This window comes from Lucilia cuprina, chromosome 5 (assembly GCF_022045245.1).
Source record: "Lucilia cuprina isolate Lc7/37 chromosome 5, ASM2204524v1, whole genome shotgun sequence".
Taxonomy (NCBI): domain Eukaryota; kingdom Metazoa; phylum Arthropoda; class Insecta; order Diptera; family Calliphoridae; genus Lucilia; species Lucilia cuprina.
Window position 1 is genome coordinate 67,057,096 of NC_060953.1, and position 26,413 is coordinate 67,083,508.

The 26,413-nt window shown below is 28.5% G+C and overlaps 6 protein-coding genes across 6 annotated transcripts; 2 read left to right on the forward strand and 4 right to left on the reverse strand.

The window, feature by feature from the left end:
- Positions 1 to 4,412: 4,412 nt before the first annotated feature.
- Positions 4,413 to 5,193, reverse strand: LOC111690695 (larval cuticle protein 65Ag1-like). The gene is made up of 2 exons (XM_023453232.2): positions 4,992 to 5,193; positions 4,413 to 4,896 (listed from the first exon to the last, which is right to left on the reverse strand). Exons 1-2 carry the CDS (start codon positions 5,108 to 5,110, stop codon positions 4,698 to 4,700), a joined length of 318 nt encoding a protein of 105 aa, XP_023309000.1. The 5' UTR covers positions 5,111 to 5,193; the 3' UTR covers positions 4,413 to 4,697.
- Positions 5,194 to 10,884: 5,691 nt separating this feature from the next.
- LOC111690693 (endocuticle structural glycoprotein SgAbd-5) lies at positions 10,885 to 11,564 on the reverse strand. The gene is made up of 2 exons (XM_023453230.2): positions 11,306 to 11,564; positions 10,885 to 11,241 (listed from the first exon to the last, which is right to left on the reverse strand). The coding sequence occupies exons 1-2, from the start codon at positions 11,479 to 11,481 to the stop codon at positions 11,061 to 11,063; spliced, it is 357 nt and encodes a 118-aa protein (XP_023308998.2). The 5' UTR covers positions 11,482 to 11,564; the 3' UTR covers positions 10,885 to 11,060.
- Positions 11,565 to 17,260: 5,696 nt separating this feature from the next.
- Positions 17,261 to 18,086, reverse strand: LOC111690691 (endocuticle structural protein SgAbd-6-like). Its single transcript, XM_023453229.2, has 2 exons — positions 17,592 to 18,086; positions 17,261 to 17,523 (listed from the first exon to the last, which is right to left on the reverse strand). The coding sequence occupies exons 1-2, from the start codon at positions 17,783 to 17,785 to the stop codon at positions 17,325 to 17,327; spliced, it is 393 nt and encodes a 130-aa protein (XP_023308997.1). The 5' UTR covers positions 17,786 to 18,086; the 3' UTR covers positions 17,261 to 17,324.
- A 4,078-nt stretch (positions 18,087 to 22,164) lies between these two features.
- LOC111690694 (larval cuticle protein 65Ag1-like) lies at positions 22,165 to 22,946 on the forward strand. The gene is made up of 2 exons (XM_023453231.2): positions 22,165 to 22,407; positions 22,607 to 22,946. The coding sequence occupies exons 1-2, from the start codon at positions 22,277 to 22,279 to the stop codon at positions 22,794 to 22,796; spliced, it is 321 nt and encodes a 106-aa protein (XP_023308999.1). The 5' UTR covers positions 22,165 to 22,276; the 3' UTR covers positions 22,797 to 22,946.
- Positions 22,947 to 24,091: 1,145 nt separating this feature from the next.
- On the reverse strand, positions 24,092 to 24,606 carry LOC111690696 (larval cuticle protein 65Ag1-like). The gene is made up of 2 exons (XM_023453234.2): positions 24,432 to 24,606; positions 24,092 to 24,337 (listed from the first exon to the last, which is right to left on the reverse strand). The coding sequence occupies exons 1-2, from the start codon at positions 24,548 to 24,550 to the stop codon at positions 24,139 to 24,141; spliced, it is 318 nt and encodes a 105-aa protein (XP_023309002.1). The 5' UTR covers positions 24,551 to 24,606; the 3' UTR covers positions 24,092 to 24,138.
- Positions 24,607 to 25,269: 663 nt separating this feature from the next.
- On the forward strand, positions 25,270 to 25,793 carry LOC111690727 (larval cuticle protein 65Ag1-like). The gene is made up of 2 exons (XM_023453270.2): positions 25,270 to 25,441; positions 25,545 to 25,793. Exons 1-2 carry the CDS (start codon positions 25,323 to 25,325, stop codon positions 25,741 to 25,743), a joined length of 318 nt encoding a protein of 105 aa, XP_023309038.1. The 5' UTR covers positions 25,270 to 25,322; the 3' UTR covers positions 25,744 to 25,793.
- The last annotated feature ends 620 nt before the right edge of the window (positions 25,794 to 26,413 follow it).

A 26,413-nucleotide genomic window follows, 5' to 3' on the forward strand; every position in this document is an offset into this window, starting at 1 on the left:
CGTTAAAACACGTTTAAATCGAAAAAGAAGCTGTATTTGTGATCACAGATATTTCAGTCCAAAAATCAATTTTTTTGTCGAAAACATAAAATCGGCTATAACTTCGTTAAAACGCGTTTAAATCGAAAAAGAAGCTTTATTTGTGATCACCCATTTTTTTAGTCCAAATATCGATTTTTTTGTCGAAAACATAAAATCGGCTATAACTTCGATAAAACGTGTTTAAATCGAAAAAAAGCTTTATTTGTGATCACCCATATTTCAGTCCAAATATCGATTTTTTTGTCGAAAACATAAAATAGGCCATAAATTCGTTAAAACGCGTTTAAATCGAAAAAGAAGCTTCATTTGTGATCACCCATATTTCAGTCCAAAAATCGATTTTTTTGTCGAAAACATAAAATCGGCTATAACTTCGTTAAAACGCGTTTAAATCGAAAAAGAAGCTTTATTTGTGATCACCCATATGTCAGTCCAAAAATCGATTTTTTTGTCGAAAACTTAAAATCGACTATAACTTCGTTAAAACGCGTTTAAATCGAAAAAGAAGCTTTATTTGTGATCACCCATATTTCAGTCCTAAAATCGATTTTTTTTGTCGAAAACATAAAATCGGCTATAACTTCGTTAAAACGCATTTAAATCGAAAAAGAAGCTTTATTTGTGATCACCAATATTTTAGTCCAAAAATCAATTTTTTTGTCGAAAACATAAAATCGGCTATAACTTCGTTAAAACGCGTTTAAATCGAAAAAGAAGCTTTATTTGTGATCACCCATATTTCAGTCCAAAAATCGATTTTTTTGTCGAAAACATAAAATCGGCTATAACTTCGTTAAAACGCGTTTAAATCGAAAAAGAAGCTTTATTTGTGATCACCCATATTTCAGTCCTAAAATCAATTTTTTTGTCGAAAACATAAAATCGACTATAACTTCGTTAAAACGCGTTTAAATCGAAAAAGAAGCTTTATTTGTGATCACCCATATTTCAGTCCAAAAATCGATTTTTTTGTCGAAAACATAAAATCGGCTATAACTTCGTTAAAACGCGTTTAAATCGAAAAAGAAACTTTATTTGTGATCACCCATATTTCAGTCCAAATATCGATTTTTTTTTCGAAAACATAAAATCGGCTATAACTTCGATAAAACGCGTTTAAATCGAAAAAGAAGCTTTATTTGTGATCACCCATATTTCAGTTCAAATATCGATTTTTTTTGTCGAAAACATAAAATCGGCTATAACTTCATTAAAACGCGTTTAAATCGAAAAAGAAGTTTTATTTGTGATCACCCATATTTTTTGTCGAAAATCGGCTAATACTTCGTTAAAATGCGTTTAAATCGAAAAAGGAGCTTTACTTGTGATCACCCATAGTTCAGTCCAAATATCGATTTTTTTTGTCGAAAACATAAAATCGGCTATAACTTCGTTAAAACGCGTTTAAATCGAAAAAGAAGCTTTATTTTGATCACAGATATTTCAGTCGCGTTTAAATCGAAAAAGAAGCTTTATTTGTGATCACCCATTTTTTTAGTCCAAATATCGATTTTTTTGTCGAAAACATAAAATCGGCTATAACTTCGATAAAACGCGTTTAAATCGAAAAAGAAGCTTTATTTGTGATCACCCATATTTCATTGTAAATATCGATTTTTTTTGTCGAAAACATAAAATCGGCTATAACTTCGTTTGTCGAAAACATAAAATCGGCTATAACTTCGTTAAAACGCGTTTAAATCGAAAAAGAAGCTTTATTTGTGATCACCAATATTTTAGTCCAAAAATCAATTTTTTTGTCGAAAACATAAAATCGGCTATAACTTCGTTAAAACGCGTTTAAATCGAAAAAGAAGCTTTATTTGTGATCACCCATATTTCAGTCCTAAAATCGATTTTTTTGTCGAAAACATAAAATCGGCTATAACTTCGTTAAAACGCGTTTAAATCGAAAAAGAAGCTTTGTTTGTGATCACCCATATTTTAGTCCAAAAATCGATTTTTTTGTCGAAAACATAAAATCGGCTATAACTTCGTTAAAATGCGTTTAAATCGAAAAAGAAGCTTTACTTGTGATCACCCATATTTCAGTCCAAATATCGATTTTTTTGTCGAAAACATAAAATCGGCTATAACTTCGTTAAAACGCGTTTAAATCGAAAAAGAAGCTTTATTTGTGATCACAGATATTTTAGTCCAAAAATGGATTTTTTTGTCGAAAACATAAAGCTATAACTTCGTTAAAACGCGTTTAAATCGAAAAAGAAGCTTTATTTGTGATTACCCATATTTCAGTGCAAAAATCGATTTTTTTTGTCGAAAACATAAAATCGGCTATAACTTCGTTAAAACGCGTTTAAATCGAAAAAGAAGCTTTATTTGTGATCACCCATATTTTTTGTCGAAAATCGGCTATAACTTCGTTTAAACGCGTTTTTTGTCGAAAACATAAAATCGGCTATAGCTTCGTTGAAACGCGTTTAAATAGAAAAAATAAAATCGGCTATAACTTCGTTAAAACGCGTTTAAATCGAAAAAGAAGCTTTATTTGTGATCACCCATATTTTAGTCCAAAAATCGATTTTATGTCGAAAACATAAAATCGGCTATAACTTCGTTAATACGATTTTTTTGTCGAAAACATAAAATCGGCTATAACTTCGTTAAAACGCGCTTTATTTGTGATCACCAATATTTCAGTCCAAAAATCGATTTTGTTTTTGTCGAAAACATTAAATAGGCCATATCTTCGTTAAAACGCGTTTAAATCGAAAAACAAGCTTTATTTGTGATCACCCATATTTTTGTCGAAAACATCAAATCGGCTATAACTTCGTTAAAACGCGTTTAAATCGAAAAAGAAGCTTTATTTGTGATCACCCATATTTCAGTCCAAATATCGATTTTTTTTGTCGAAAACATAAAATAGGCCATAAATTCGTTAAAATGCGTTTAAATCGAAAAAGAAGCTTTATTTGTGATCTACCCATATTTCAGTCCAAAAATCGATTTTTTTGTCGAAAACATAAAATCGGCTATAACTTCGTTAAAACGCGTTTAAATCGAAAAAGAAGCTTTATTTGTGATCACCTATATTTCAGTCCAAAAATCGGTTTTTTTTTTGTCGAAAACATAAAATCGGATATAACTTCGTTAAAACGCGATAAAATTTTCGATTTTTTTGTCGGAAACATAAAAACAAGCTTATTTCGTGATCACACATATTTACCCTTAAAAATAAATAAAAACATCAAATTTTTAATCACTAATATCGTATACGATATTCTAATGACTGCGGGATGCCTTAAAGTATGTTATTCATAGTTTTTAAATGTTTAAACTTTTTAGTAAGACAAAAATTGCATTAAAAAAATTGAAATTTAAAATTATTTTTTTTTGTTTTGTATTTGCTCTAAAGTGCAAAATCATCACCCAAGTAATGCTGCTGTAATAAGTTAATATGTTTTTATGTATTTATATAATGTTTGCAAAATTACATTCTTAATGAAAAGAAGTCTCTATTAAGTTAACTTAACTTATGGTATTCCAATCGTTTTAGTTTTTAATAATTACATTTTTTTATTAAATTACTTTGTTTAGCCAAGAAGTATGCTTTACTTTATCGACAAACTTCGGGGTAAGTACAAAACAAAAGACTTATGGCACATAAAAAAGATACATTTTGTATGTGAGAGATAATATAGATTAATTTGAATTTTAAAAAATAGGTAGTTCATAAGGGACGTGTTTTTATTTATGATTTATGATAAACATAAGGAATAATGAAAGTCAGACTTGTGATCGTTCTGTTGCTATAGATGTGGAGCTAATGTCAAATAATTCATGTTTTATAATTTCTTTGCAATTATTTGAATGAATTAGGAATATAATATTTTTTAAAATCTGTATTTTTATCGACTTTCACTGAAGCTGAGGAAAGTTTTAATAATTTTGTTTAAGTTGACAAATGATAATTTGAAAACTAAATTGTTAACTAACTAAAACTCACTTTTGGAAAACTATATACTTGTTTTCAGACAATTGGTTGTCACAACTGTAAAAAATAGAATATAATTAAAAAATCTAATTATATTTTATGTAATTTTCTTTAATTTTCTTTAATTTTCATAAAACAATTCATTTATATTACTTTGGCTAAGACCTCCGATAGGTTAGTGGTAAGTGTTCTAGTCTGGTAGACCGAAGGTGGTAGGTTTGATTCTCACGTGAGACACTGTTTAAAGAGCGCACAACAGGCCCGAAAGAGGCCTAGGTGTATTTCTTCGGATTTGATGTATATACATCCTCCTTTCAAACTAACTAACTAACATGGCTAAGGCAAAGTGTTAATAGTATGTACCTTTTTGTTAACATTTAATATAAAATAATAAATAAAACCATGTTGGAAATTTTTGTTTTTTAACGTATTTTTTTCTATATTTTTTCACTTAGCCTAATGTTTATAACAATTTGTTTGTTTGCTTTAACGATAAACTATCGCTAACAAATAACGTTAATGATAGATCGTTGAACAGTTAACAAACGGGACTAGGATAAGGAAGGATTTCAAGGGGTTGGGGACGTTGTGATAATTTAACAAATTGGGATATTTTTTGTTGAGATTTAACAGGAGGATTATGTTTGGTGGAAAATTGCATTGTTTAATCGTAGAAATTAATAACAGTTAAAACAACTTAAGCTTCAGGGGCAACGGGCAAATGAGCACCTTGGGGTTGGAAACCGTTTTCATCAGCAACATAGTTGACGGTGTAGGTTTGACCATCATCAGCAACGAAGGAGAAAGAGCCCTTAACGACGATAGCTTCTTCATCAGTACCAACGTTCTTCAATTGACCTTGAGCTTCAGCTTCAACACCATCGCTGGTAGCATAACTGTAAATTAAAAAAAAATAGCCGGAAATTAGTTTTGTCATTTGTAAAAGCTTTACTGTGTTAACGTGATAGTTTGCAAATATTGCAATACTTACGCATATTGGAAGGATTCGGGTCCAACTTCAGATTCGGATCTCAAGACGGTAGCATCTTCTGGGCGGGGAGCGGCCAAAGCAACGGCGAAGAGAGCAGCGAAAACAATGATGAATTTCATTTTGATTTGTTTTTGTGGTTTCTAGTGCGTACTTCACTTGAAGAGTTGCTAAGATTGAATGATGCCTTCGTTGATCTCTTGTTACAATTTATAGCAAAAAACCAAAATGAAATATATTTGCATAATTTTTACTACTAAAGAAGATTACCTAGATTTTTTTAAGAAAACTTTAAAGAATTCACAAAACTAAATCAAAAGAAATATATAAAAATTAATAATAAGAAACAAAAACAACCAAAAACCAGAAGTAACTTTAAAATACAAAAAAAAGATGCGTGCAAAACGAAGAAGATACTAAATGAACAAAACATAAATTAAAAACATAAAAGTTCCAAAAATTTTTTTAAAATGGAAAAAAGCAATAAAACATATTAAAATTATATATGTATGTTTGTACATATTTAAATTAATAAACCAACATGTTAATTTAAAATATATGAATCTGTGGAAGTTAAGGTTTTTGATTTTAGTTTTATTTGGTACTGTATTGTTTTTTTTTTTTTCTTCTTTTGTTGTTATTTACTTTAAGGTCTTATCACTAGAAACACAATTAAGTTTTTTGTATATAATGATCAAAAACTAAGAAGTTTAATATTTTTTATGAATATTTAGTTTATGTTTTCTATACACCCATCCCTTAAACAACATGGTTTCTTTGAATTGTTCTTCTAAATTAATTGTTCTTTCTAAATTTAAAAAAAAACCTACCAAATATGTTCACAAATGTAATAAAAAAATGTAAACTGTAATAGTTATAATTATTATAATAAATTTTGTTTATTTTACCGTTAGCTGAGATATTGCGAGGGTTGTATAATAATTTTTTTTATTTAAATTCTTTTGGACAAAAAATAACTTTATGTTTAAATCTTTATCACGTTTTATGTGGCTTTTGAAGTTTTCTGCACAGTTTGAATTTAGGGATATTAGTAATAAATTTGCTGTTAAATTTATTTGATAATATCTTTATCACGTTTTTCGTATTTATGTTTAAATCCTAATGTACGAGAAAATAATTTTAGAATTATTTGTAGCAAAAACTATTCTTTAGAAATGTGTTAGCAGTTTTTTTTAATTTTGTAATTTTTTCTAACTACTTAAGGAGTGGTTGAACTTAAAGAAAGATATTTGTTATGCTTGATTAAGGAAATTAAGAAATTGTAAATGCAAATTGGCATGGAATTTCATCATGAGAACCTAAACAATAAGAAAAATATTATGTAATCATCGTTTCAATAAAAAACAAACTTATTTTATGATCATCTATATACCCAGCAAAAACTTGCATTACCTGGTAAGAGGTTGATCACCTATATACCCAGCAAAAACTTTCATTACCTGGTAAGGAGTTAAATAACAAAATTTTCTTACACTATAGTATTTTAAGTCATTATTTTAACATGTACATAACAAAATTGCTTACAAATAATAAGTAAAATCAATCAATAAATTAGGAAGTATTTATATAATTCATTATTAATAAGACATTATCGAAGTACTTCTATGTAATTAAAACTATATATAGCAGTCATTGAAAATTATTTATTAAATATGTGGTTAAAATTGAAAATTATTACCAAGTTTCTGCTGGATATAACAAAAAATAGTTTGCCCAAATCCAAAAAAATAGTATTATTTCAGGATAATCACTCCCTCAAAAATGCATCATTTGATCATTAATCAGCTACAACTTTCTTACAACGCTTAAAAAACAAGCTTATTTTATGTTAAGCTATAATTAAAATTCTAGTTCGGCTAAAACATAAAAATCAATTTATAGAGCTAGTTATTACTTCCCAATAAAATCTTTACTTAACCGGTAAGTAGGCAAGTAATATTTGACCAAAATGTAAGTACTTACTTTTTGTTTATATTTACTAGGATTATTCTTCAATTAATGTTATTGATAACGACAACTCATTACCAAATAATGTGTGAAATAACTACATTACCTTTAATAAACATTTCCAAAATTTTAAAATATTTTTTTTTTGTTTTTCTATACAATAACAAAAAATTCGACAGGCTTCATTTTTTCGCATCTCAAAATTGTTTCGTAACATATACGAAATTGTACGAAATATTTTTGTATAATGCAAAATAATGTTATATATTTTAAGAAATAGTTTTGTTTATTTAGTTGAATTATTTTTGTAATTTTTAAAATAATTTTGTAATTTAAGCAAAAAAATTTCGAAATTTAGGAAGTATATTTTTTAATTACAGAAAAAACTTCCTAAATAAAAAAATATTTTCGTATATTACGAAAGTTAATGTAATGAAATTATTTTTGTAAAATAAATCAATGTTTCTTAATATACACAAAAAAATATATTACGACAGATTTTCGTACATTCATAAAATAAGAAAAAGGTTTTATTATATAATATTTCGTATTATACACGAAATTTTCGTAAATATTATGAAAAAAGTAGTTATGAAATTTATTTTCGTAAAGTTAAGCATGAATTTCTTTCAGTGTAGGTAAATGTACAACATAATTTGTCAACGTAAAACGAACATCAACCCACTTGCACACAAACTTATCAAACGACCCACGATTAAAACTTAATAATACATTACACCCACTATTAACACCAGCTACCGTTCGGTTTTTAAACTTAGTTAACCTTCATGGCTATTTGAGGGATAAGTGTTTGTGCGTAAATGTTTAAATTACTTATAAAACATAGCTTAAGATACGCCAGCTTTGAATATATTCTTTGAATTTGATTAGCATAAATCAGAAAAAATGGATCTCATAATAAGAACAAACCATCAGTTTGGATGGTCGTTCGATCGTCATCATTGTTGACTTGGTTTAGTGCGTATAATACCTGTTTTAGTTTAAGACATAAAATAAAATTTTAAAAATTAATGAAAATTTTATGCGGATTTTTTATTCTCTATATCTTTAACATATTCTAATCAATAAATAAAAAACTAATGTTTATGGGTGATCTAGCAAATTCAAATTTAAACCAACGTAAATCTTTTATATGCATACATATTTTAACTTACTTTTTTTTTCAAAGTATTGTTAGTTTAATGTTGGTGTCTGTCTTAAATAAATTAACAGCAAAAAAAAAAACATTTAAACATTAAAAAAGCATAGCATCAGTCCACCAAATAAAAAAACGTGTGACCAGTTGTTAGCCAGTAAGTATTCAATATATGTGCTGAGATAACACTGAAGATGATAATAATGATGCTGCTGTTGCTGCTTTTAATCTGGCTATAATGACCTTCAAAATTCCATTTTTGCTTTTTTGTGTTTATTTTGTATCTGCTTGTCCGTCCGTCCGTCTGTTTTTTTTTTTTTTTTTGTTTTTAACTGTATGAGTAGTTTTTTAACAAATGCTTTATACGTGAATTTTTAATTTGTTGTATGTATTTAAATATTTATTTATTTTCTTTTGTTTATTTAATTTTCTTAACTTCTTTTATTTTGATTTAATTTACTTAAGAAATAAAATGTTTATTACCCATTTTTGCCATTTATAACTTAATAATTTCATTTAGTCTTAATTGCAGTTCTGGGTTGTTAGAACCATTTGAAACAAATTAAAAACAATTTATTTGTCTAAGAAGTTTTAATTGTTAAATAGATTTTTTAATTCTTAATTAGGATTTTTATAACCAAAATTTAGTGCATTTTATATAAATATGTATGAAAAAAATACTTTATATAAATGTTTTATTTTTATTGATTTTTTTAAATTCTTGTGAATACTTTTTGTTTAAATGTTAGTCTATTTGGCATGCAAAGCATAAAAGTATTTAAAAAATAATACTTATTTTATTACGTTATTTTGTTATTTAATATTGTTCTTTACGAGTGCAGTTTTAATGTTTGGCGTTAAAGGCCGTGTTATATTGAAGTTCAATCTATCTAAAAAGAAACAATCTAATCGACTGTTCGGTTTTATGGAACTGAACCAGAACTGGACTTAAACTGAAACTAGAACTGAACTAGAACTGAACAAGAACTGAACTAGAACTGAACTAGAACTGAACTAGAACTGAACTAGAACTGAACTAGAACTGAACTAGAACTGAACTAGAACTGAACTAGAACTGAACTAGAACTGAACTAGAACTGAACTAAAACTAAGCTAGAACTCATGTTTTGTACAAAAGCACTACTATATCAAAACCATGTCATAAGTTTCAAAAAAACTGCGTTTTTTATCATTCTCTTTAAGACAATCATTGATTTAGCCATAAAAATTGTGAAACTTCTGTAATTTGTGTAAAAATCAAAAAGATTTTTTCCCACCATCTTTGCAACACTCAAATGGTTAACAAAAATAATTTTAAATTCAAATTTTAGTTAGAATTAATTAAAATCAATTAGTTCATTCAATACCTATTTCGATTTATGTCATTGTTTATTTTCTGTTTTAATCCTCCATTTTGCAAAATCATTAGCAAAGTTTTAACGCAACAAAACTATGTATAAAGCAATTAAAAAAATCTCTTCTTTTTGTTAAAATTCTAAGAAACCATAAAATTTAGCAAAAAAAAAACTATAAATTTCAAGACTCGTCTTTAAACGTATACATTTGTACAAACGTTTTGTATGTTTATTCAAAACAAGTTTATATTTCGTTTTAAAGTTCAAAAACGTTTGGTTTTTTCTATAAACTTCTTATGTTTTTTATAACATTTAAAACGTTTCATTAAATTCTGGCTAATTTTCAAAAATTTTGTTTATATTTTACATGAATAAATATTAACTTGCTTGTATTTTATTTATTTATAAAATATTATATAAAAGAATTTAAATGAACTAAATAATTTATGCAAATTAATTAAGTTTGTGTATGACGCAACTTGTTAGAGAACTTTCGGAGGTCTTTGCTCTTAAGTAACTCTACTAGTTAAAATTCATTTAAAAGAAATTTCGATTTCAACTTTAAACAAATCTATTTTTAAATAAATTAAACAATAGCAAATGTATTTTAAGGGACAGTTTTATTTTCGGCAGCTAGTGATGATGCGGATCATTGTCACTTAAACTTGAATTTTGGTGTTCAATGTTGTTCCATTTCATTTTAAACTGCTCTTAAAATACTATGGTTTATATGTATGTATGTACATATATGTTTTACTGTTGCCAGGTCTAAAATTGTATGTTTATTGTTAGAATTTAAGAGATTAGCTGATTTTCATGATGGTTTAGAAATATGTTCCATTAAAACAAATCAAGATTGTGATCTATGAATTAATTTTAAATTTATTTAGAACTGAAATAGAACTGAACTAGAACTGAACTAGAACTGAACTAGAACTGAACTAGAACTGAACTAGAACTGAACTAGAACTGAACTAGAACTGAACTAGAACTGAACTAGAACTGAACTAGAACTGAACTAGAACTGAACTAGAACTGAACTAGAACTGAACTAGAACTGAACTAGAACTGAACTAGAACTGAACTAGAACTGAACTAGAACTGAACTAGAACTGAACTAGAACTGAACTAGAACTGAACTAGAACTGAACTAATCCATATAGTGGATAAAATACTTATCGATATTTAAATACTAAAAAGGTCCATAGACTAGTCCATACAGTAGTGCATAGACCATATTATAGAGAAGTCTATCGAATAGACCATAGAATTGTCCATAGACTAGTCGATAAGCTAATCCTTTGCCTAGTTTATAGACTAAGTTATTGGTTTATAGAACAAAAATTCGTCGAATCGAAAAAAGGACTTCTTTCATATCTGGCGATGTGAGAAAAGATTGTATTAAGGATATAAAAAATATGTTCTTCTAAAACCTTTATTTATTAAAGTTAAATTGAGTATTAAACAAAAATTCAAATAAAAATGATATATAAAAATAAACTATTTAAACAAAAATAAACTACATATTTACAAATTGAACACAACTGTAGGCTAATGAGAAACAAATTGATTTTAACCGAAAAGCAAACAAATTTAAGCGACTAGTTTGAAAGAGGGATGATAACCCAATTCATCGGCAGTAAATGTCATTTCGTATCTCTTGCCATCTGGAGCAGTCCAAGTGGTAGTACCATGGACAACAATAGCAGCACCGTCCTCTGTAGTCTTGAGTTCTCCTTCCTCAGAGCGAACAATGCCATTGCTGGTTTCATAACTAATTTGTGAAAATAAAGAAATGTATTAATTGAAAAATATACCAAGATCTTTTAACAACTTACGCAAAATTGTATTTATCAACACCATTATTTTCGGTTTCCAAACGTAAAGTTTCGGCATGGGTATCATCCTGCTGAGGAGCTGGATTCTGAGAAGCAGAATGCTGAGAAGCAGAATGCTGAGGAGCTGACAAAACCACAGCAAATAAATAGGCCAATACTATCAATTGATATTTCATGTTTACAAGAAGTTTGTTTTGCAAAAAAAATCCTTAAAATTGTTATTTGAAGGCAAGATGTTTAAACTTAACTGATTTCCAAAGTTGCAACAACATGTTTATATAGTCAAAAATTTGTTTATATTGAACAAAAATAAAATATTATTTATTTTTATTAACACTTAAATTTAACAATGTCCTCATCTTCAAAAATTAATATCATAGTCGTAAAAAAGTAAAAAAAAATAAAATCGATAACAATGAAGTAATATCTTAAACTCCTGCTGAAATTCTTCGAAATGAACCCACAATCAAATTAGTGTTACGAAAACAATAAAAGCCCCCACAACAAAAACAAATGTTTACTCTAAAATTTATGAAATATTGCAAAATTTTGTAATATTTATTAATTACAAATTAATTAAAATCTTTAATTGCATATACTTTGACAGGGTGTTGAAAACGAATACAATTAAAAATTAAAACAATAACGGCTTTCTTTGAAGTAATTATTATTTTCTAAGTAATAAATAAAATGAAATTTTAATGATTTATTAAAAAAACGCAAAAAATTACAAAAAAACAAAGTAGCTGAAACTTATTTAATAAGCATACAAGTTTTTTATGAACTTAATATTTTTTCGGTGATATAAATTTAACGACAACAACATTCCATTCCATACTCGATTTTGGCCATCTTCTACAACTGCACCTCATCCTCTTTTAATCGTAATCAAGATCATCTTCGGCTTATGACCGATAATACAAAAAAACCCTCATACAAAGAAATAAAATAAAAATTAAAAATTTTAACCAAAATTTTTGCAAACTGTTTATAAGATTATGTCACCTCTTTGCGTTTTTTATGCCACAACTGTTTTTTTTTTTTAACTATAAAGGTCGTTTAAAGCCAGGTAAAGAAAAAAAGTAAAGGTCTTCTTCTTTTCCTCCACATGATACATTTTATAATTACATGTGTTGGTTGACTTATGTCATTAACGGTTTTTTAAACTATATATACGGTTGGTTTATAATTTTAGTTGCAATAATTTATTGACGCTCTGCGTTACAGGTTTTTAAATGGCATTTTTTAAAGATCAAGAATTGTTAGTGATTATTTAAAGTCTTAAAAACTCATTCTTTCCATCGGACTTAAGCAGCCATTAAAACTAGGGACCGAAAGCTTTTAGTTTGAAATAGTTGTGGCAAAAAGATAATTTTTTCACATATAAATTGTTCTCTAATAATATTGTCAAAGTATCAAGTAGTAAATGTAGTTGTTTCTTTGCCGTATACAAAAGTTCGGTCGGAAAACTCCAAACTAACTATTTATCCTACCATTTACGGATACCTTTAGCCACCACGAGGAAGGCAATCGTCACCCATAGATAACGAAGAGACAGCAAAAAGCTTAAGTTTGTTTCTTAAGTGTCCACTTTCTCGCTTACGAAAGGAACACTAAAGAGGGTTAAAGACTTTGCCCCTAATTGGATTATTCTCTCATATTAGATCCACTGTCGGAATATGAGTGAAGGGGAACATTAAAGCAAATACCTGAAGGAATCCGTTGCTACACAGATGGCCTTAAATTGGGTGACAACGTGGCCGTAGGATATATATTAAATATTTAGAAACTGAATACCGTGTACCGATATCAGACGATAAAGTTACATCTAATACCTTATTGGATTGTAGAAAAGCTTAAACTGAATTCTCTTCCAGAGTTAAGGTTTACACCATACCAGGCCACTAGGGAGTATTCGTCAACGAAAGGGCAAATGTATTAGCACTAAAGGGAAGGTTTTTAATTTGACGAACGCAAAACCATTCGATGCAACGAAAGCTAAATCCTAAATCCCAGAGAATCACAAAGGGGCTCTTGGTATAATGACACAGATACGAGCAAGACGAGAAATCTCTCTAAGTGGGCACAAATGATTACTGGCAGAGCTATACAATATTGGACGTGGGGAATATCATTTTTTTGTCATCCGTCGAAGGCATTCGACGAAGTTACATCCAAATATATTGGGAGTGATATAATTCCGTAAGTAATATTCCTCACGAACATTGATTGTAAAATTCTAAAGAATTAAGGATACTGAATTTTTGAACAATTTATTTTTACTAACAAACATTTTTCCTCCATGAAAAGAAGCGCACAACAGGTCCTATAGTGACCTAGGTGTGTTTCTATCAATCTGACCTAGTTGCATAGACACCAAAGAATAGTAATTAGCTTCCATTAATACATTCATATTACTTTCCTATGGAAAAAAACGAACCAGTTATAAATCTCTTTTAAGCTGATTAATTTCTATGATATACATTTTTAAACTAACTTCGTTTTATTTTTAAGTTTTTGATTCTAGAGAATAAAGTAAATGACTAACATATACACATGTATTTTTGTATATAGGTGAGGTTTTCAAAAAATGCCAAAATTTCAATGTTAAACTGCAATAACCTTGAATATGTCTGTGACAATTCTGAGAAGAAAAAAAAACATATATAAAACACAAATGTCACTGCTAAATTTTAACCAACTTTTTGCGACCTTTTAATATAAAAAAATCCAATTAAATTCCTAAATACAAACAATAACAAAAAACAACTTATTATACATTGCACAAAAAAATCAAATTCTAAAAAAATCTAAATTTTATTTAAATGCGTAAAAATAAAACGATCATCTGCATATTTCAGAAATAAATAACAAAAATCGAATTTCTCACACTTAAGGCAGTGTTAAAAAAACTTGTGTTTAATGTGTTGATGACCTTACACAATAAAACTACAATATCTACAAATAGTTATTAACAATAATAAATAATAACAACAACAAAATAATGCATTATTTTTTTGTTTTTAACATAATCTAGACATACCTGTATAAACATAATACATAAATCAATCATAATTTTATTAAATTTTATTGGAAATACAAACACAAGTATATAAAATTCGATATTCTATTGACGGTGATCTTGTTACTCCAACGCCATTTAGAGGCAGCTGCTGCTGCGGAAGATAGTTGGGATGTTAATAAATTATTTAAACTTTTATATGTTTATTCTTTCTTTAATACCCTACAATGCTTTTAACGGGTCACTTAGTTTCTAAATAAAAGTGTTTTAACTTATAAGGTTTACACGACTAGTACCCGACCAAGTAATTGGAATGTCTAATTTAAGAAATGAATTACATAGATTAGAATGTTATAGAATCTATAAATGTATGATATTCCATTTTGAGTCTGAAAGAATCTTGAAAACTGTAGGGTAATCAAAGACTAAAACGGCTTTTTCAAATACTATTTTTGCTAAATGCATAGCAAAGATCTTCTTCTTACTCTCACTTATTCCATTTGATGACATTTCATTGAGATTACGTATTCAGTTGCCCACAATTACCACCGAAGCGCAGATGTTGAAGTGATATTCAATCGCTAACTTGAAGAAAAAAGCTAAAAGCTCATTTTTTTCATCGAACTTGAGCAGCCATTTTGTTTCCTTTTATGTAAACTCCTACCTTTTTAAGAAATATTAAATACTGAAAGAAGATTGATTGATGATCAACAAAACTAGAGACCAAATGGTATTAGTTAGAAATAGTTTTGGCAAAAAGAGAATGTTTTAAAGAATTAGTGCAAGTTACCATGTAGTTAATGTAGCTGTTTCCTTGCAGTACCCAGCAGTTCAGTAACACATTTCTGAACTACCTATTTAACCTACCACTTGGGGTTACCCCAAGTCACCAAACGTCCAGATGACTAGCTATTTTAACATGTGATTGTCCCACAACGAAATCAAACGTCACCCTAAAAGTTATGAAGATGCAGCAAAAAAGCTTAATTGTTTTTCAAGTATCCACTCTCTCGCTTACAAAAGGTACACTAAAGTGACGATTGTCTTCACGATCGTTTACAAGAAATACATCTTTTAACGAAAGATGAAATAGATCCAACCAGGTGATAAGACGTAATCGGAAATAGAATGAAGTTAATTGACGATTTGTCTCTCTCATTACTTCAATTAAAAATGTACAATTTACACTGCATTTAGTTTACGGCAGTTCATGCTGACCCTACCGAATAAGCAATTTAACCTACTAATAAGGATGACCACTACTGAATGACCTACTAGGGCACTTTGGAAACAGCGCATCACTTCGACTACAATAAGAAAAAAAGATTCAAACGTTCGCTCTCTCGTTTACTTAGGATACAATAAGGTGTAGATTGTATTCGCACTCGTTTACCTAGGGTACAGTGAAGTGACGAAGAGTACCAAATGATTCAAATGTTTTAACTCTTTTAAAGTGGAAAACGTAAGATGAGTATAAATATTATGTTTTATTAAACAGATAAATTGGATATATTATTCCAACAATAGCCTTTAAGCTTTATGTTATGCTATGTGTATTATTTAAACCTATAGTTAAAGTAGTACTACCAATAGTGTTGTATTTAAAAATAATTTTATTTATTTTGTTGCTTATAATAAGCTAATGTTTATGTTTAAGCTTGTTTATTTACATGCCTTAATTATGTTATACATACCCCTGCAGTACTGGAAGACAATTAAGCCCCCCTTCTAACTGTCGACAGCTGATGTGTTGACACTCATTGCATTACAAGTGAGCAGTAAAAATAATAGTAAATAATGGCCACTGATAGGGAGTTGTAGTAAAAATCTATTTTCCTTGTATTATTAAAAGAGATGCAAGGAAAGAAAGTTTATGTATTTAAAAGATATTCTTTGATTAACATCCTCCAGATTTAAAGATATATACAAATTCTAAAAATGTCCCCCATTAACATTGCAGGGTTATTTTTATCTTTTAACAAATACATAATAATTCATTTTATTATTCGTCATAGTTTTATAGGGAAGTTTTCTCGGTCACTCAAGTCATACATCAGACATGATTAACAGACAAAATTTTTGAGATTTTTGTTTTTATTATTTGTGTGATTTGACGTTTTTTTTTTGTGTTGTTTGTGAAGTTGTATTTCAACTAATGATTTATTGGTTGTATTATTATATTTTAAATTTCAGAAAAAAAACACAACTAACACAATAGATACTTTAGACACTAACATCCGTGCGTCTATCTGTAAGTGCGTTTCTTTAAGTGCGTTGTTAATTTGTTTGTACTTCAGTTTTGTAGGTGGCAATTTGTAGTTGGCGATTATGCAATTTTTGCCAATTTTGTTTAAATTTTTTTTTGTTTTTACTATTTTATTTATTATTTATTGTTTAAACACCTCTAGCTTTTTTTTGTTTACTTCAAAGGTGGTGGTGGTGGCATTAACATCATTTATCATAGCTGCTTGTTGAAATCAGATTGAATTATATTGTATTATTAGGTTTTATGTAATTTATGATGTGCATGTATTTATTTTTGAATTAGGGTGGTATTTTACTTTTAATTGGTTAACGGCAAAGTATAGAGTTCAAACATCAATCATACCGAAATTGAGTTATAATTGTTATAAACAAAAGACACCTTAGGGAGAGAGTAAATGTATGAATTTTTTTCGGTGTTAATATTATTAACATTTTTAAATACTTTCTATTTTTAAAATCAGAGAAAGGCGTAATTCAATATTTTAATTAAGTTATTAAATCGTAATATTTTTCTTATTCTCCATAGTAGATTTTACCTCCTTGATTCTCTGAGGGGACTCTGTACAAGAATTCAAAACTAAAGCGTTTCCAAATTTTTACGAAAAAATCTTTTTAAAAATATAGTTCTTTGTATTTCTTTCAACATAACAACATAAAAAAGACTAGAAATTCACAGAATGTTCAATGCGTAACAAATAAAATTTTTTAACATATAAATACATTTTTAATAAATTAGCTTTCGGGACCAACTGGTAAATGTTTACCCTCCGGTTGGAAACCATTTTCATCAGCCAAATAATTCAAAGTATACTGAACACCATCGGGTCCAACCCAACTAACGGTACCCTCCACCGATATAGCCTCCTCCTCAGTGCCGATATTCTTAACAGTGGCCGTTTCCTTACGCAACACACCATCGCTTGTTTCAAAACTTAAGTTAAAATAAGAATTAAATAATAATTTTATGATTTTAAGAAGAAAATTAAAAAAAAAACTTACGCAAAATCATAACCATCAATACCAATATTGGAATTTTCATATTTAAGTGTATTCACCATATCGGCAGTTAGTTGCTGTTGGCTTTTTGTCGAGTCCACTGTGTCTAGTGGTGCGGCCGTAGAGCCAGCAATGTGCAATATTATGAGATTTAAACATATTAGAATTATGCCAATAGTTTGAATAAAGAATCTCATAATTCTGACACTCACTTAACAGAAAGCACAAGATGTATGTTGTACTTCTAGGCTTTAAATAGAAGTAAGGAACAACAAGCGGTAATGGTGTTTTAAATATACTTTTTATTTGTTTCGTATTTCTTTAAACAATTTTTTGTTTTTCAAACAAAACTACGGATTTTATTTTAATATGATTTTGTTTTGAACATGACGTGCTTAAGGGTTTTTATAGACAAAAACAACACACTACATACAACTTGCGTTAATCGTCAGACAGAAGACGTAAGCCAAGAAAGAATTTTTCTTTGGCATATAAGATAAAAAAGTACTACAAATCTAGACAAACGATAGTTGTTGTATTATCCACTTTATGAGACCAGTTTTATTCAAAATTCTTATCACTATTTTGCGGTTTCTTTTTTCTTTTGTATTTTGGCAACAGAATAAATTTTAGCTTCTTTCCTTGAATAATAATGACCGTTAAATGAAGCAAGAAAGTTTATTTCAAATAATAACAGTCACTTTATTTAGAATGTTGACTGCACTTCAAACATATGAAGTGAAATGTTATATTCTAACTGGTATAATGATCCAATTTGGGAAACATTTAAATCAAATACATACATGGATACGTTAATAAATGTCAGTCCGTTAAATGCAGTTAAATTGCTTTAAATCAAACCCAATGTTGGTTGGTTTAACAACAACTTAATAATATTAGCTGAGTTTAGATAAATAACCCAGCAAAAACTTGGTAATGATTTGTACTTACAACACAAATTAGTTTTCAATTGCAACTGAGCATTTCATATTTTATAATAACATATGTAATGGGTTTCAATTGTTATTACTTACCTAACAACGTAATTTTCAGTTACTATTATATATGATCTGGATTACATATCTTTAGTGTAATAAGGTATTACTAATAATGTGCTGTATAAATACTTTACAATTCATTATTCATCTTGCCAGTGAAGATACCCAGCAAAAACTGGGTAATGGCTTTCAATTGTAATTACTTACCTAATAACATACTTTTCAATGACTACTACATATGGTCTGGATTACATAGATGTAGTCTAATAAGGTCTTACAAATAATGTGTTATATAAATACTTTCTAATTCATTAGTCATCTTGCACTGAAGATACAAATGCTGTATACGTATATTCATGTGATTTACAGTGACTACTTTTTCTAATTACTTTTAATCGTTTGTGTTAAGTACTTGCCTCCAATGCATTTTAACTTCTTACATGGTAATGAAAGTTTTTACTATAACAACTTTTCCTCCTTACTTGTAATCGTTTGTGGTAAGTACTTGCTTCCAATGTGATGTCATTGTCGTGTTAAAATAATTACTTTAAATGTTATTGTGTGAGTAAATTTTAGCATTTTAAACCCTTATATGGTAATGAAAGTTTTTACCGAGTGTAATGATTAATTTAAGTACTTATTTGCAAGTGAGTAGTTTTAATGGCATTTTAACTTATCGCTTTTCAATCTTAGTTTTTGCAGGGATATTCTTAATTGTTTTTAAGTGTTAATTTTGTTTATTTATTATAATTATAAATAAATACCCCTAAAACATAACTTACGAAATGTTTTTATTGTAGCACTGTTTTTTTTAATATTTATTTACATATTTATACCAACATATAAACACGTGCATAACGAACAAAATTCCTTTATTGTTTTTATATCAAACAAAAAATTCTTTATTTTTCATAAATTTAAATAAAACTTTTAAGACAACTTCTAAGACAAGTTTTTAGTTTTTTTTGATATTTAAACATATTTAATTTTTATTTTTTGTTGATCATTAGTTGAGCACGTGAAACTTGAAATTCTAAATACTTGTTTTGTATTTTATTTTTGGAAGTTTTTTGCTGTTTTTTTTTATTAAATTAAAATTTTATCTTAATTTTTGCTTGTTATATTCATGGCATAAAGGCGCTTCTTCAATGGCAGTCAGTTAGTCAGGAAACTTGAAATTAAATAAAATTTTTTTTGAAAAAAAACGATCATTTAACTAAAATAACCAAACAGGAAAAAAGATGATGAAAACCAATGTTGTTTTTAAAAATATCATGTTTTTACGAGGGTTAACTTATTAATTATGAATTAATTACGTAAACAAAACATAATAATAAAATCCTTTCAGATCATACTTTTTCCGATCAATTTTAAATCAACTTTAAAAATTTTCAAATAACAAACATAAAGGGATTTTTATCAAAATTATCTACCATTATCCCTCTATTGGATACCAAGAGACAGTATGGTAAGTAGTGTAAAATAATCAAGGTATAACATCACAAGAATTTGTATAATTTCTTAAAATACAATCAAAAAACACAATAGACTTAATTTTATTTCCCTCCTCCTATAATCAATATAATGAATTAATCAAATTTCATTGAAAGCATTATTGAAAGTGAGAATTATTATGCTAATTAAATGCTTAAATAACAAAAACTACAATTATTAATAATATATTGGGTGAATTTTTTCTTCATTTAAACGAAAAACTAAAACTGCATTTTTAACATTATTTGTGAAAAAAAAGAGAAGAAAAAATTGTTTATATAAAATTAAGCTTGAAAATTTCATTAAAACCACGCCTTAATTAAATATAAATTAAATTGAACTTGACACACAAATAACTAAAATATAAAAATCAAATAATTTCATTATAAAATTTTTGATTATGTGATAGATGCACGAAATTTTAAGTTGAGATTTTGGGGTCATTCATACTTTAAATGAAAAAAAGCAAAAAAAATATGAATAACGTTGCCAAAGATTAGCAACAAAATCGTAAATAAATAATCTTTAGTTTAATAAAACAGTAACAGAGCTCTCTTCCGATAACTAGTTTTTAAAGGAAATCCACTTACTAAATTCTGATGAATTATCTGCTTAAATGGAATGATTAAATAATTATAGTTTAAAGTAAACTAGTTTGTACTTTTTGCATGCAACGTTATATTGTGATTTAGTTTTAATTGTACCAGTAAGGTGTAATGTGTTTAGATTACACTACTCCCTAAGTGTACGTCCTATCTGTTAATATCAAATGGAAACAATCTGTTAGTTTGAAAGGACCCAGAAAAATCTTTACTTAACCGGTCAGTATTTACTTTTCATTAGAATAACTACTTATTGTAGTAGAAATAATTGGTTACAAATGTACTTACCTAACTATTCCGGATTTAAGACAGGTATTTATTTATTTTCTATTTTTATTAGTTTATTCCATTACTCATCTGCAATGGTTTTTATACATATTAAAAAATTAATATTTTTTTAAAACCTTATAATATTGACTGGGGTTAGAACCACTAATTCCTTATTAGACATGTGATGATATGATAGATAATTCCCTAACAACATATGTACATTTCTATGACTACTATATATCGCCTGGGTTCCATAGAAGAAGTACATTAAGATCTTGCTAATAATGAGTTATATAAATACTTTGAAATCCTTTTGTCCTCTTGTGAAGCTGTGATGCTGTGATAAATGCTTTATACTTTTTTTCATGCAATTTACAACAACTACTTTTTCTAATTACTTGTAAGCGTTTGTGGTAAGTACTTATCTACAATGACATCACTGTGTTAAAATAATGACTTTAAATTCTATTGTGTAAGTAAACTTTAGCATTTAACACGATAATAAAAGTTTTTGCTGGATTGGTAACAAGTCATATTAATATATTAAATCCGAATCAGACCTGTTTTGCTCTGGTTTACCAGTGCCTGAGGTTGAATATTAGGCTAGAACACTAACGTAATACTACTAAAATGTAAAATGTACTAATAAAATGTAAAACTTTACTTAATTCTAAAGCTTTACACTATTACATTTACAATTTATTTATGTTGTAATGCTTCCATAATAATATTTAGCTTGATAAAACCACTTACCGGTGCTAACATCTTTTAGCACCGGTAAGTGGTCTTTTAGCTGGTTATTTAAACTTCAGTTTAAATAACCAGCCGTTTAATTAGGGATCACAGCCAGCAACATTTTTTTAAATTCAAATCTGAAATCTCTTCATAAAATTTCTGCAGCACACACATCCATGTTGCTACAAGTTTATCAGTTTGTCTGGTTAAACCCTTTTTTGTCAGTGCGTAAGTATGTGTTTCAAATTCAGTGTAAATAAACACAATTACGTGTATAATACTACACGCAATGTATGAGAGTACGTACATCTACTTCTTTTTCGTATATATGTATTTTTATTATTATTTTTACTTAACATCAAAGTATTGATGATGTACAATTATTTTTTGTGTCTTTATTAAATACCAACAAATTCAGTTATAATAAAGGGAAAAAGAGTCTTATCGTGAAATATGTATAAAATGCCGATAATGAGACGTTGTAGTTAACATTAATTGTTGAGTACTTGTACGGTTAACAACCACAAAGAAAACAAACGAAATATTTCTTTTTAACAATTTAACTGAATTCAAAAATCTAATAATAAAAATGAAATTCTGTGTGGCTGTATTGTTTGTTGCCTTAATCGGTTGTGCTTTGGCTGCTCCACCACAGGATGCACAAGAAGTACAAGTTTTGCGTTACGATTCGGATGTACAACCCGAGGGATATAAGTTTGCGTGAGTATCAACTAAGCGTGTGTGTTGTGGATTTTATAATTGTTAAGCTGCATCTAAACTGGTTTTAAACCAGACTTTTCCTTTCTTTATTACTGCCTATTAAACTGGGTCATGTGATCAAGGCCAACTAGGATTTATTTTCGTGCCTGAGAGATTGTTTCAATGTCAAACTTGTTTTTTTTCTTTTGTTATTTTGTAGTGTTGAAACCAGTGATGGCAAAACTCATCAAGAGGAAGGTCAATTGAAAGACATTGGTACTGAAAACGAAGCTTTGGTAGTTCGTGGTTCTTACTCTTACATTGGTGATGATGGTCAAACTTATACCGTCAACTATGTTGCTGATGAGAATGGTTTCCAACCAGAAGGTGACCATTTGCCTCGTCTTTAAACATGTAAACATTTAGTGTGCTTGCTTTAATCATTGTGTTAACTAGGTTTAAGTAATCTTTCGTCTAACTGTTTAATCCATAAGTCTGTGAGCGAATTCAAATAAAGTCAATGTATTTTTTATATTTTTATAAAAATTAATGTAAATTTAGGTAGAAAGTGTTGTTTATTTTTATTTCGAGGTATACATATATCGTTCAGAGGAAAAACCTAAACCTACATATATTTGTTTTAACGTACTGAGCACTAGAAAAATTTAAAATATATTGTTTTGAATGGTTCTTAGTTCGCTATTGAAAATCTTCAGCAAATAAATAGTTTGAATTAAAATTTTTGTAACAAAAATTTTTTAGCTTAATTTGGATTTTATATGAATGTAATAATGCAGTTTTACAGATCAGAAATACAAGAGCTTAAGAATTCGAAAAGATTGCAGAAATTTTATTTGGAACATACTGTAATGAGACCAAAATATAACGTAAATTTTTATAGAAGTCCAGTCTATAGTCTAGTCTATATTCTAGTCTATACTCTAGTCTATAGTCTAGTCTATAGTCTAGTCTATAGTCTTGTCTGTAGTCTAGTCTATAGTCTAGTCTATAGTCTAGTCCATAGTCTAGTCTATAGTCTAGTCTATAGACTTGTCTATAGTCTATTCTATAATCTACTCATTTTGTCTAGTCTATAGTCTAGTCTATAGTCTAGTCTATAGTCTAGTCTATAGTCTAGTCTATAGTCTAGTCTATAGTCTAGTCTATAGTCAAGTCTATAGTCTAGTCTATAGTCTAGTCTATAGTCTAGTCTATAGTCTAGTCTATAGTCTAGTCTATAGTCTAGTCTATAGTTTAGTCTATAGTCTAGTCTAGTCTATAGTCTAGTCTATAGTCTAGTCTTTAGTCTAGTCTATAGTCTAGTCTATAGTCTAGTCTATAGTCTAGTCTATAATCTAGTCTAAAGTCTAGTCTATAGTCTAGTCTATAGTCTAGTCTATAGTCTAGTCTATAGTCTAGTCTATAGTCTAGTCTATAGTCTAGACATGTCTATAGTCTAGTCTATAGACTTGTCTATAGTCTAGTCTATAGACTTGTCTATAGTCTAGTTTATAGACTTGTCTATAGTCTAGTCTATAATCTAGTCTATAATCTACTCATTTTGTATAGTTTGAACACAAATTTTTAAATCAAACTAGTCATCATTATCCGTAATATTCAAAGTACAAGCGGCAATTAATCCTCTGAATTGAATTTCCCTTTCAGTTATAGCTTGATTAAATAATAATTTTGCAATATTCTTTTCTTTTTCGTCAAATAAACAAATATTTATTAATAAATAACAATCACAACTTAAGCTTCAGGGGCAACGGGCAAATGAGCACCTTGGGGTTGGAAACCGTTTTCATCAGCAACATAGTTGACGGTGTAGGTTTGACCATCGTCAGCAACGAAGGAGAAAGAGCCCTTGACGACGATAGCTTCTTCATCAGTACCAACGTTCTTCAATTGACCTTGAGCTTCAGCTTCAACACCATCACTGGTAGCATAACTGTAAATTAGAAGAAATCAATAGATTAGTTTAGATTGTCACTTCTTAAATTTTAAAAAATGCAGCAATAGTTTAAAAACATCGAAATACTTACGCATATTGGAAGGATTCGGGTCCAACTTCAGATTCGGATTTCAAGACGACGGCATCTTCAGGACGGGGAGCAGCCAAGGCTACGGCGAAGAGGGCAGCGAATACAATGATGAATTTCATTTTGATTTTTTGGTTCTGAACGACTAGAAGCTCTAAAACTGTGTGTTAACTTAGAGCTGTTATCTATTAGTTTTTATAGGTTGAAAACTTGTACCACTACATATTTTCACGCCCAAATAGACGTAGGAATATGTGTGTACTTGTGGTTGTTTGTATCTCTCATCTGATTCTTATACGTTCGTATTCATGTTGCGAATATTATTTGTTATATTTCTTGATTAAAATCATCTTTTAAACTAATTTAAATATTCAGTTATAATTTTATGTAAATTTTTCGCAGTCATCTAATAAAATTCTGCGTTGGAAGAAAGGTTTTAAGATTATTTAACTCAGATGGCACTTTATCTGATCTTAACAATATTAAAATATATATTTACAAAAAAAAAATAAAATAAAAAAAATGTGCGTAAGTTTAAGTAAATTTTTATATTAATAACAATAATGCAACAAAGAGAGTAATGATCTTCTTTAAAAAATTAAGCCAAAATCTATAAAAAATAACATGCACTGATAATAGCAAAAATGTGCATAAATTAAAAAAAATATGTTTATGTACATTCAAGCAAATGACATTATTATTATTATTATTATTTTTTTTTTTTTTTGAGTAAGATATGTAGCCATTTGAAATGAGAAATACATATACATATACACATTTGAGTGAAAAATAATGTTGATCTCAGTATTCAACCTATAAAAACTAATCTATGACAAGCGTTTAGTTAACAATCAGTTTTAGAGCTTCTAATCGTTCAGAACCAAAAAAATCAAAATGAAATTCATCATTGTATTCGCTGCCCTCTTCGCCGTTGCTTTGGCCGCTCCCCGTCCTGAAGATGCTGTAGTCTTGAGATCAGAATCTGAAGTAGGACCCGAATCATACCAATATGCGTAAGTGTTTTTATAAAAAAAGTTTAATTGAACTCAATTTAAAAAAGGAAATAGTTATAAAAAAATATAAAAAAATTATTAAATAAAATATTTTTAATTACAGTTACGAAACTAGCGATGGCAACAAAGCTGAAGAACAAGGTCAATTGAAGAATGTTGGTACTGAAGAAGAAGCCATCGTCGTCAAGGGCTCTTACTCCTTCGTTGCTGATGATGGTCAAACCTACACCGTCAACTATGTTGCCGATGAAAACGGTTTCCAACCCCAAGGTGCTCATTTGCCCGTTGCCCCTGAAGCTTAAGTTATGATTGTTATTTTTTAATAAATATTTGTTTATTTGACCGAAAAAAATTTAAAGCTTTTTTTGATTCATCCGAAAATGTTGGAGTTTTGTGCAAGAAAGTGTCGTATGCAGAAAAACAGAATTTATTGAAATGGTGTTTTAACACTATAAAAAGGAAATAATTTGAACCGAATTATGCGATAACAAATGGATTTATTGCTATAATCAAATTTGTATTATGTATATCGTGCATGTATTCCTCCAAGCCAGTCGAAACTATAAAAAGTTTCGTCAAATTATGCTAAGATAATATGACATGCAAAAATTCCAACTGACAAGCCCCAATTTCCTTATATTCTTGCGCCGCCCGACTTCTTTGTTTTGACAAATGAGGAATATGGGCATTTCCATACCATCGATCGTGACATTTACATTTCGAAGTTTAACACTTTTCTTTATTCCAAATAAGGAGTAAGATAAGAGTATACTTTATGATACTACGTTTTGGTATGGAGGGAAAAATAAGAAGATTTTTGTTACAGTTGTATCAGCTAAAAATTACAAATATTATGGCACCTATCACGACAGGTATTAATAGGTAAAATATAGGACAATCCTTATAAACATACTGGTACTTTTGAAATTCGTACTTTTAATGGGTACAATTGAGTAACAGAGGTGATTTTTT

What these genes read in the sequence shown, in the direction of transcription:
- LOC111690694 (XM_023453231.2), top strand. Translation starts at nt 22,277, where the DNA reads ATGAAATTCTGTGTGGCTGTATTGTTTGTTGCCTTAATCGGTTGTGCT. An exon ending in CCCGAGGGATATAAGTTTGC is followed by an intron (nt 22,408 to 22,606) that starts GTGAGTATCAAC and finishes GTTATTTTGTAG; the next exon opens with TGTTGAAACCAGTGATGGCA.
- LOC111690695 (XM_023453232.2), bottom strand. Translation starts at nt 5,110, where the DNA reads ATGAAATTCATCATTGTTTTCGCTGCTCTCTTCGCCGTTGCTTTGGCC. An exon ending in CCCGAATCCTTCCAATATGC is followed by an intron (nt 4,897 to 4,991) that starts GTAAGTATTGCA and finishes TTTAATTTACAG; the next exon opens with TTATGCTACCAGCGATGGTG.
- LOC111690727 (XM_023453270.2), top strand. Translation starts at nt 25,323, where the DNA reads ATGAAATTCATCATTGTATTCGCTGCCCTCTTCGCCGTTGCTTTGGCC. An exon ending in CCCGAATCATACCAATATGC is followed by an intron (nt 25,442 to 25,544) that starts GTAAGTGTTTTT and finishes TTTTAATTACAG; the next exon opens with TTACGAAACTAGCGATGGCA.
- LOC111690691 (XM_023453229.2), bottom strand. Translation starts at nt 17,785, where the DNA reads ATGAGATTCTTTATTCAAACTATTGGCATAATTCTAATATGTTTAAAT. An exon ending in ATTGATGGTTATGATTTTGC is followed by an intron (nt 17,524 to 17,591) that starts GTAAGTTTTTTT and finishes TTTTAACTTAAG; the next exon opens with TTTTGAAACAAGCGATGGTG.
- LOC111690696 (XM_023453234.2), bottom strand. Translation starts at nt 24,550, where the DNA reads ATGAAATTCATCATTGTATTCGCTGCCCTCTTCGCCGTAGCCTTGGCT. An exon ending in CCCGAATCCTTCCAATATGC is followed by an intron (nt 24,338 to 24,431) that starts GTAAGTATTTCG and finishes TCTAATTTACAG; the next exon opens with TTATGCTACCAGTGATGGTG.
- LOC111690693 (XM_023453230.2), bottom strand. Translation starts at nt 11,481, where the DNA reads ATGAAATATCAATTGATAGTATTGGCCTATTTATTTGCTGTGGTTTTG. An exon ending in GTTGATAAATACAATTTTGC is followed by an intron (nt 11,242 to 11,305) that starts GTAAGTTGTTAA and finishes TTCACAAATTAG; the next exon opens with TTATGAAACCAGCAATGGCA.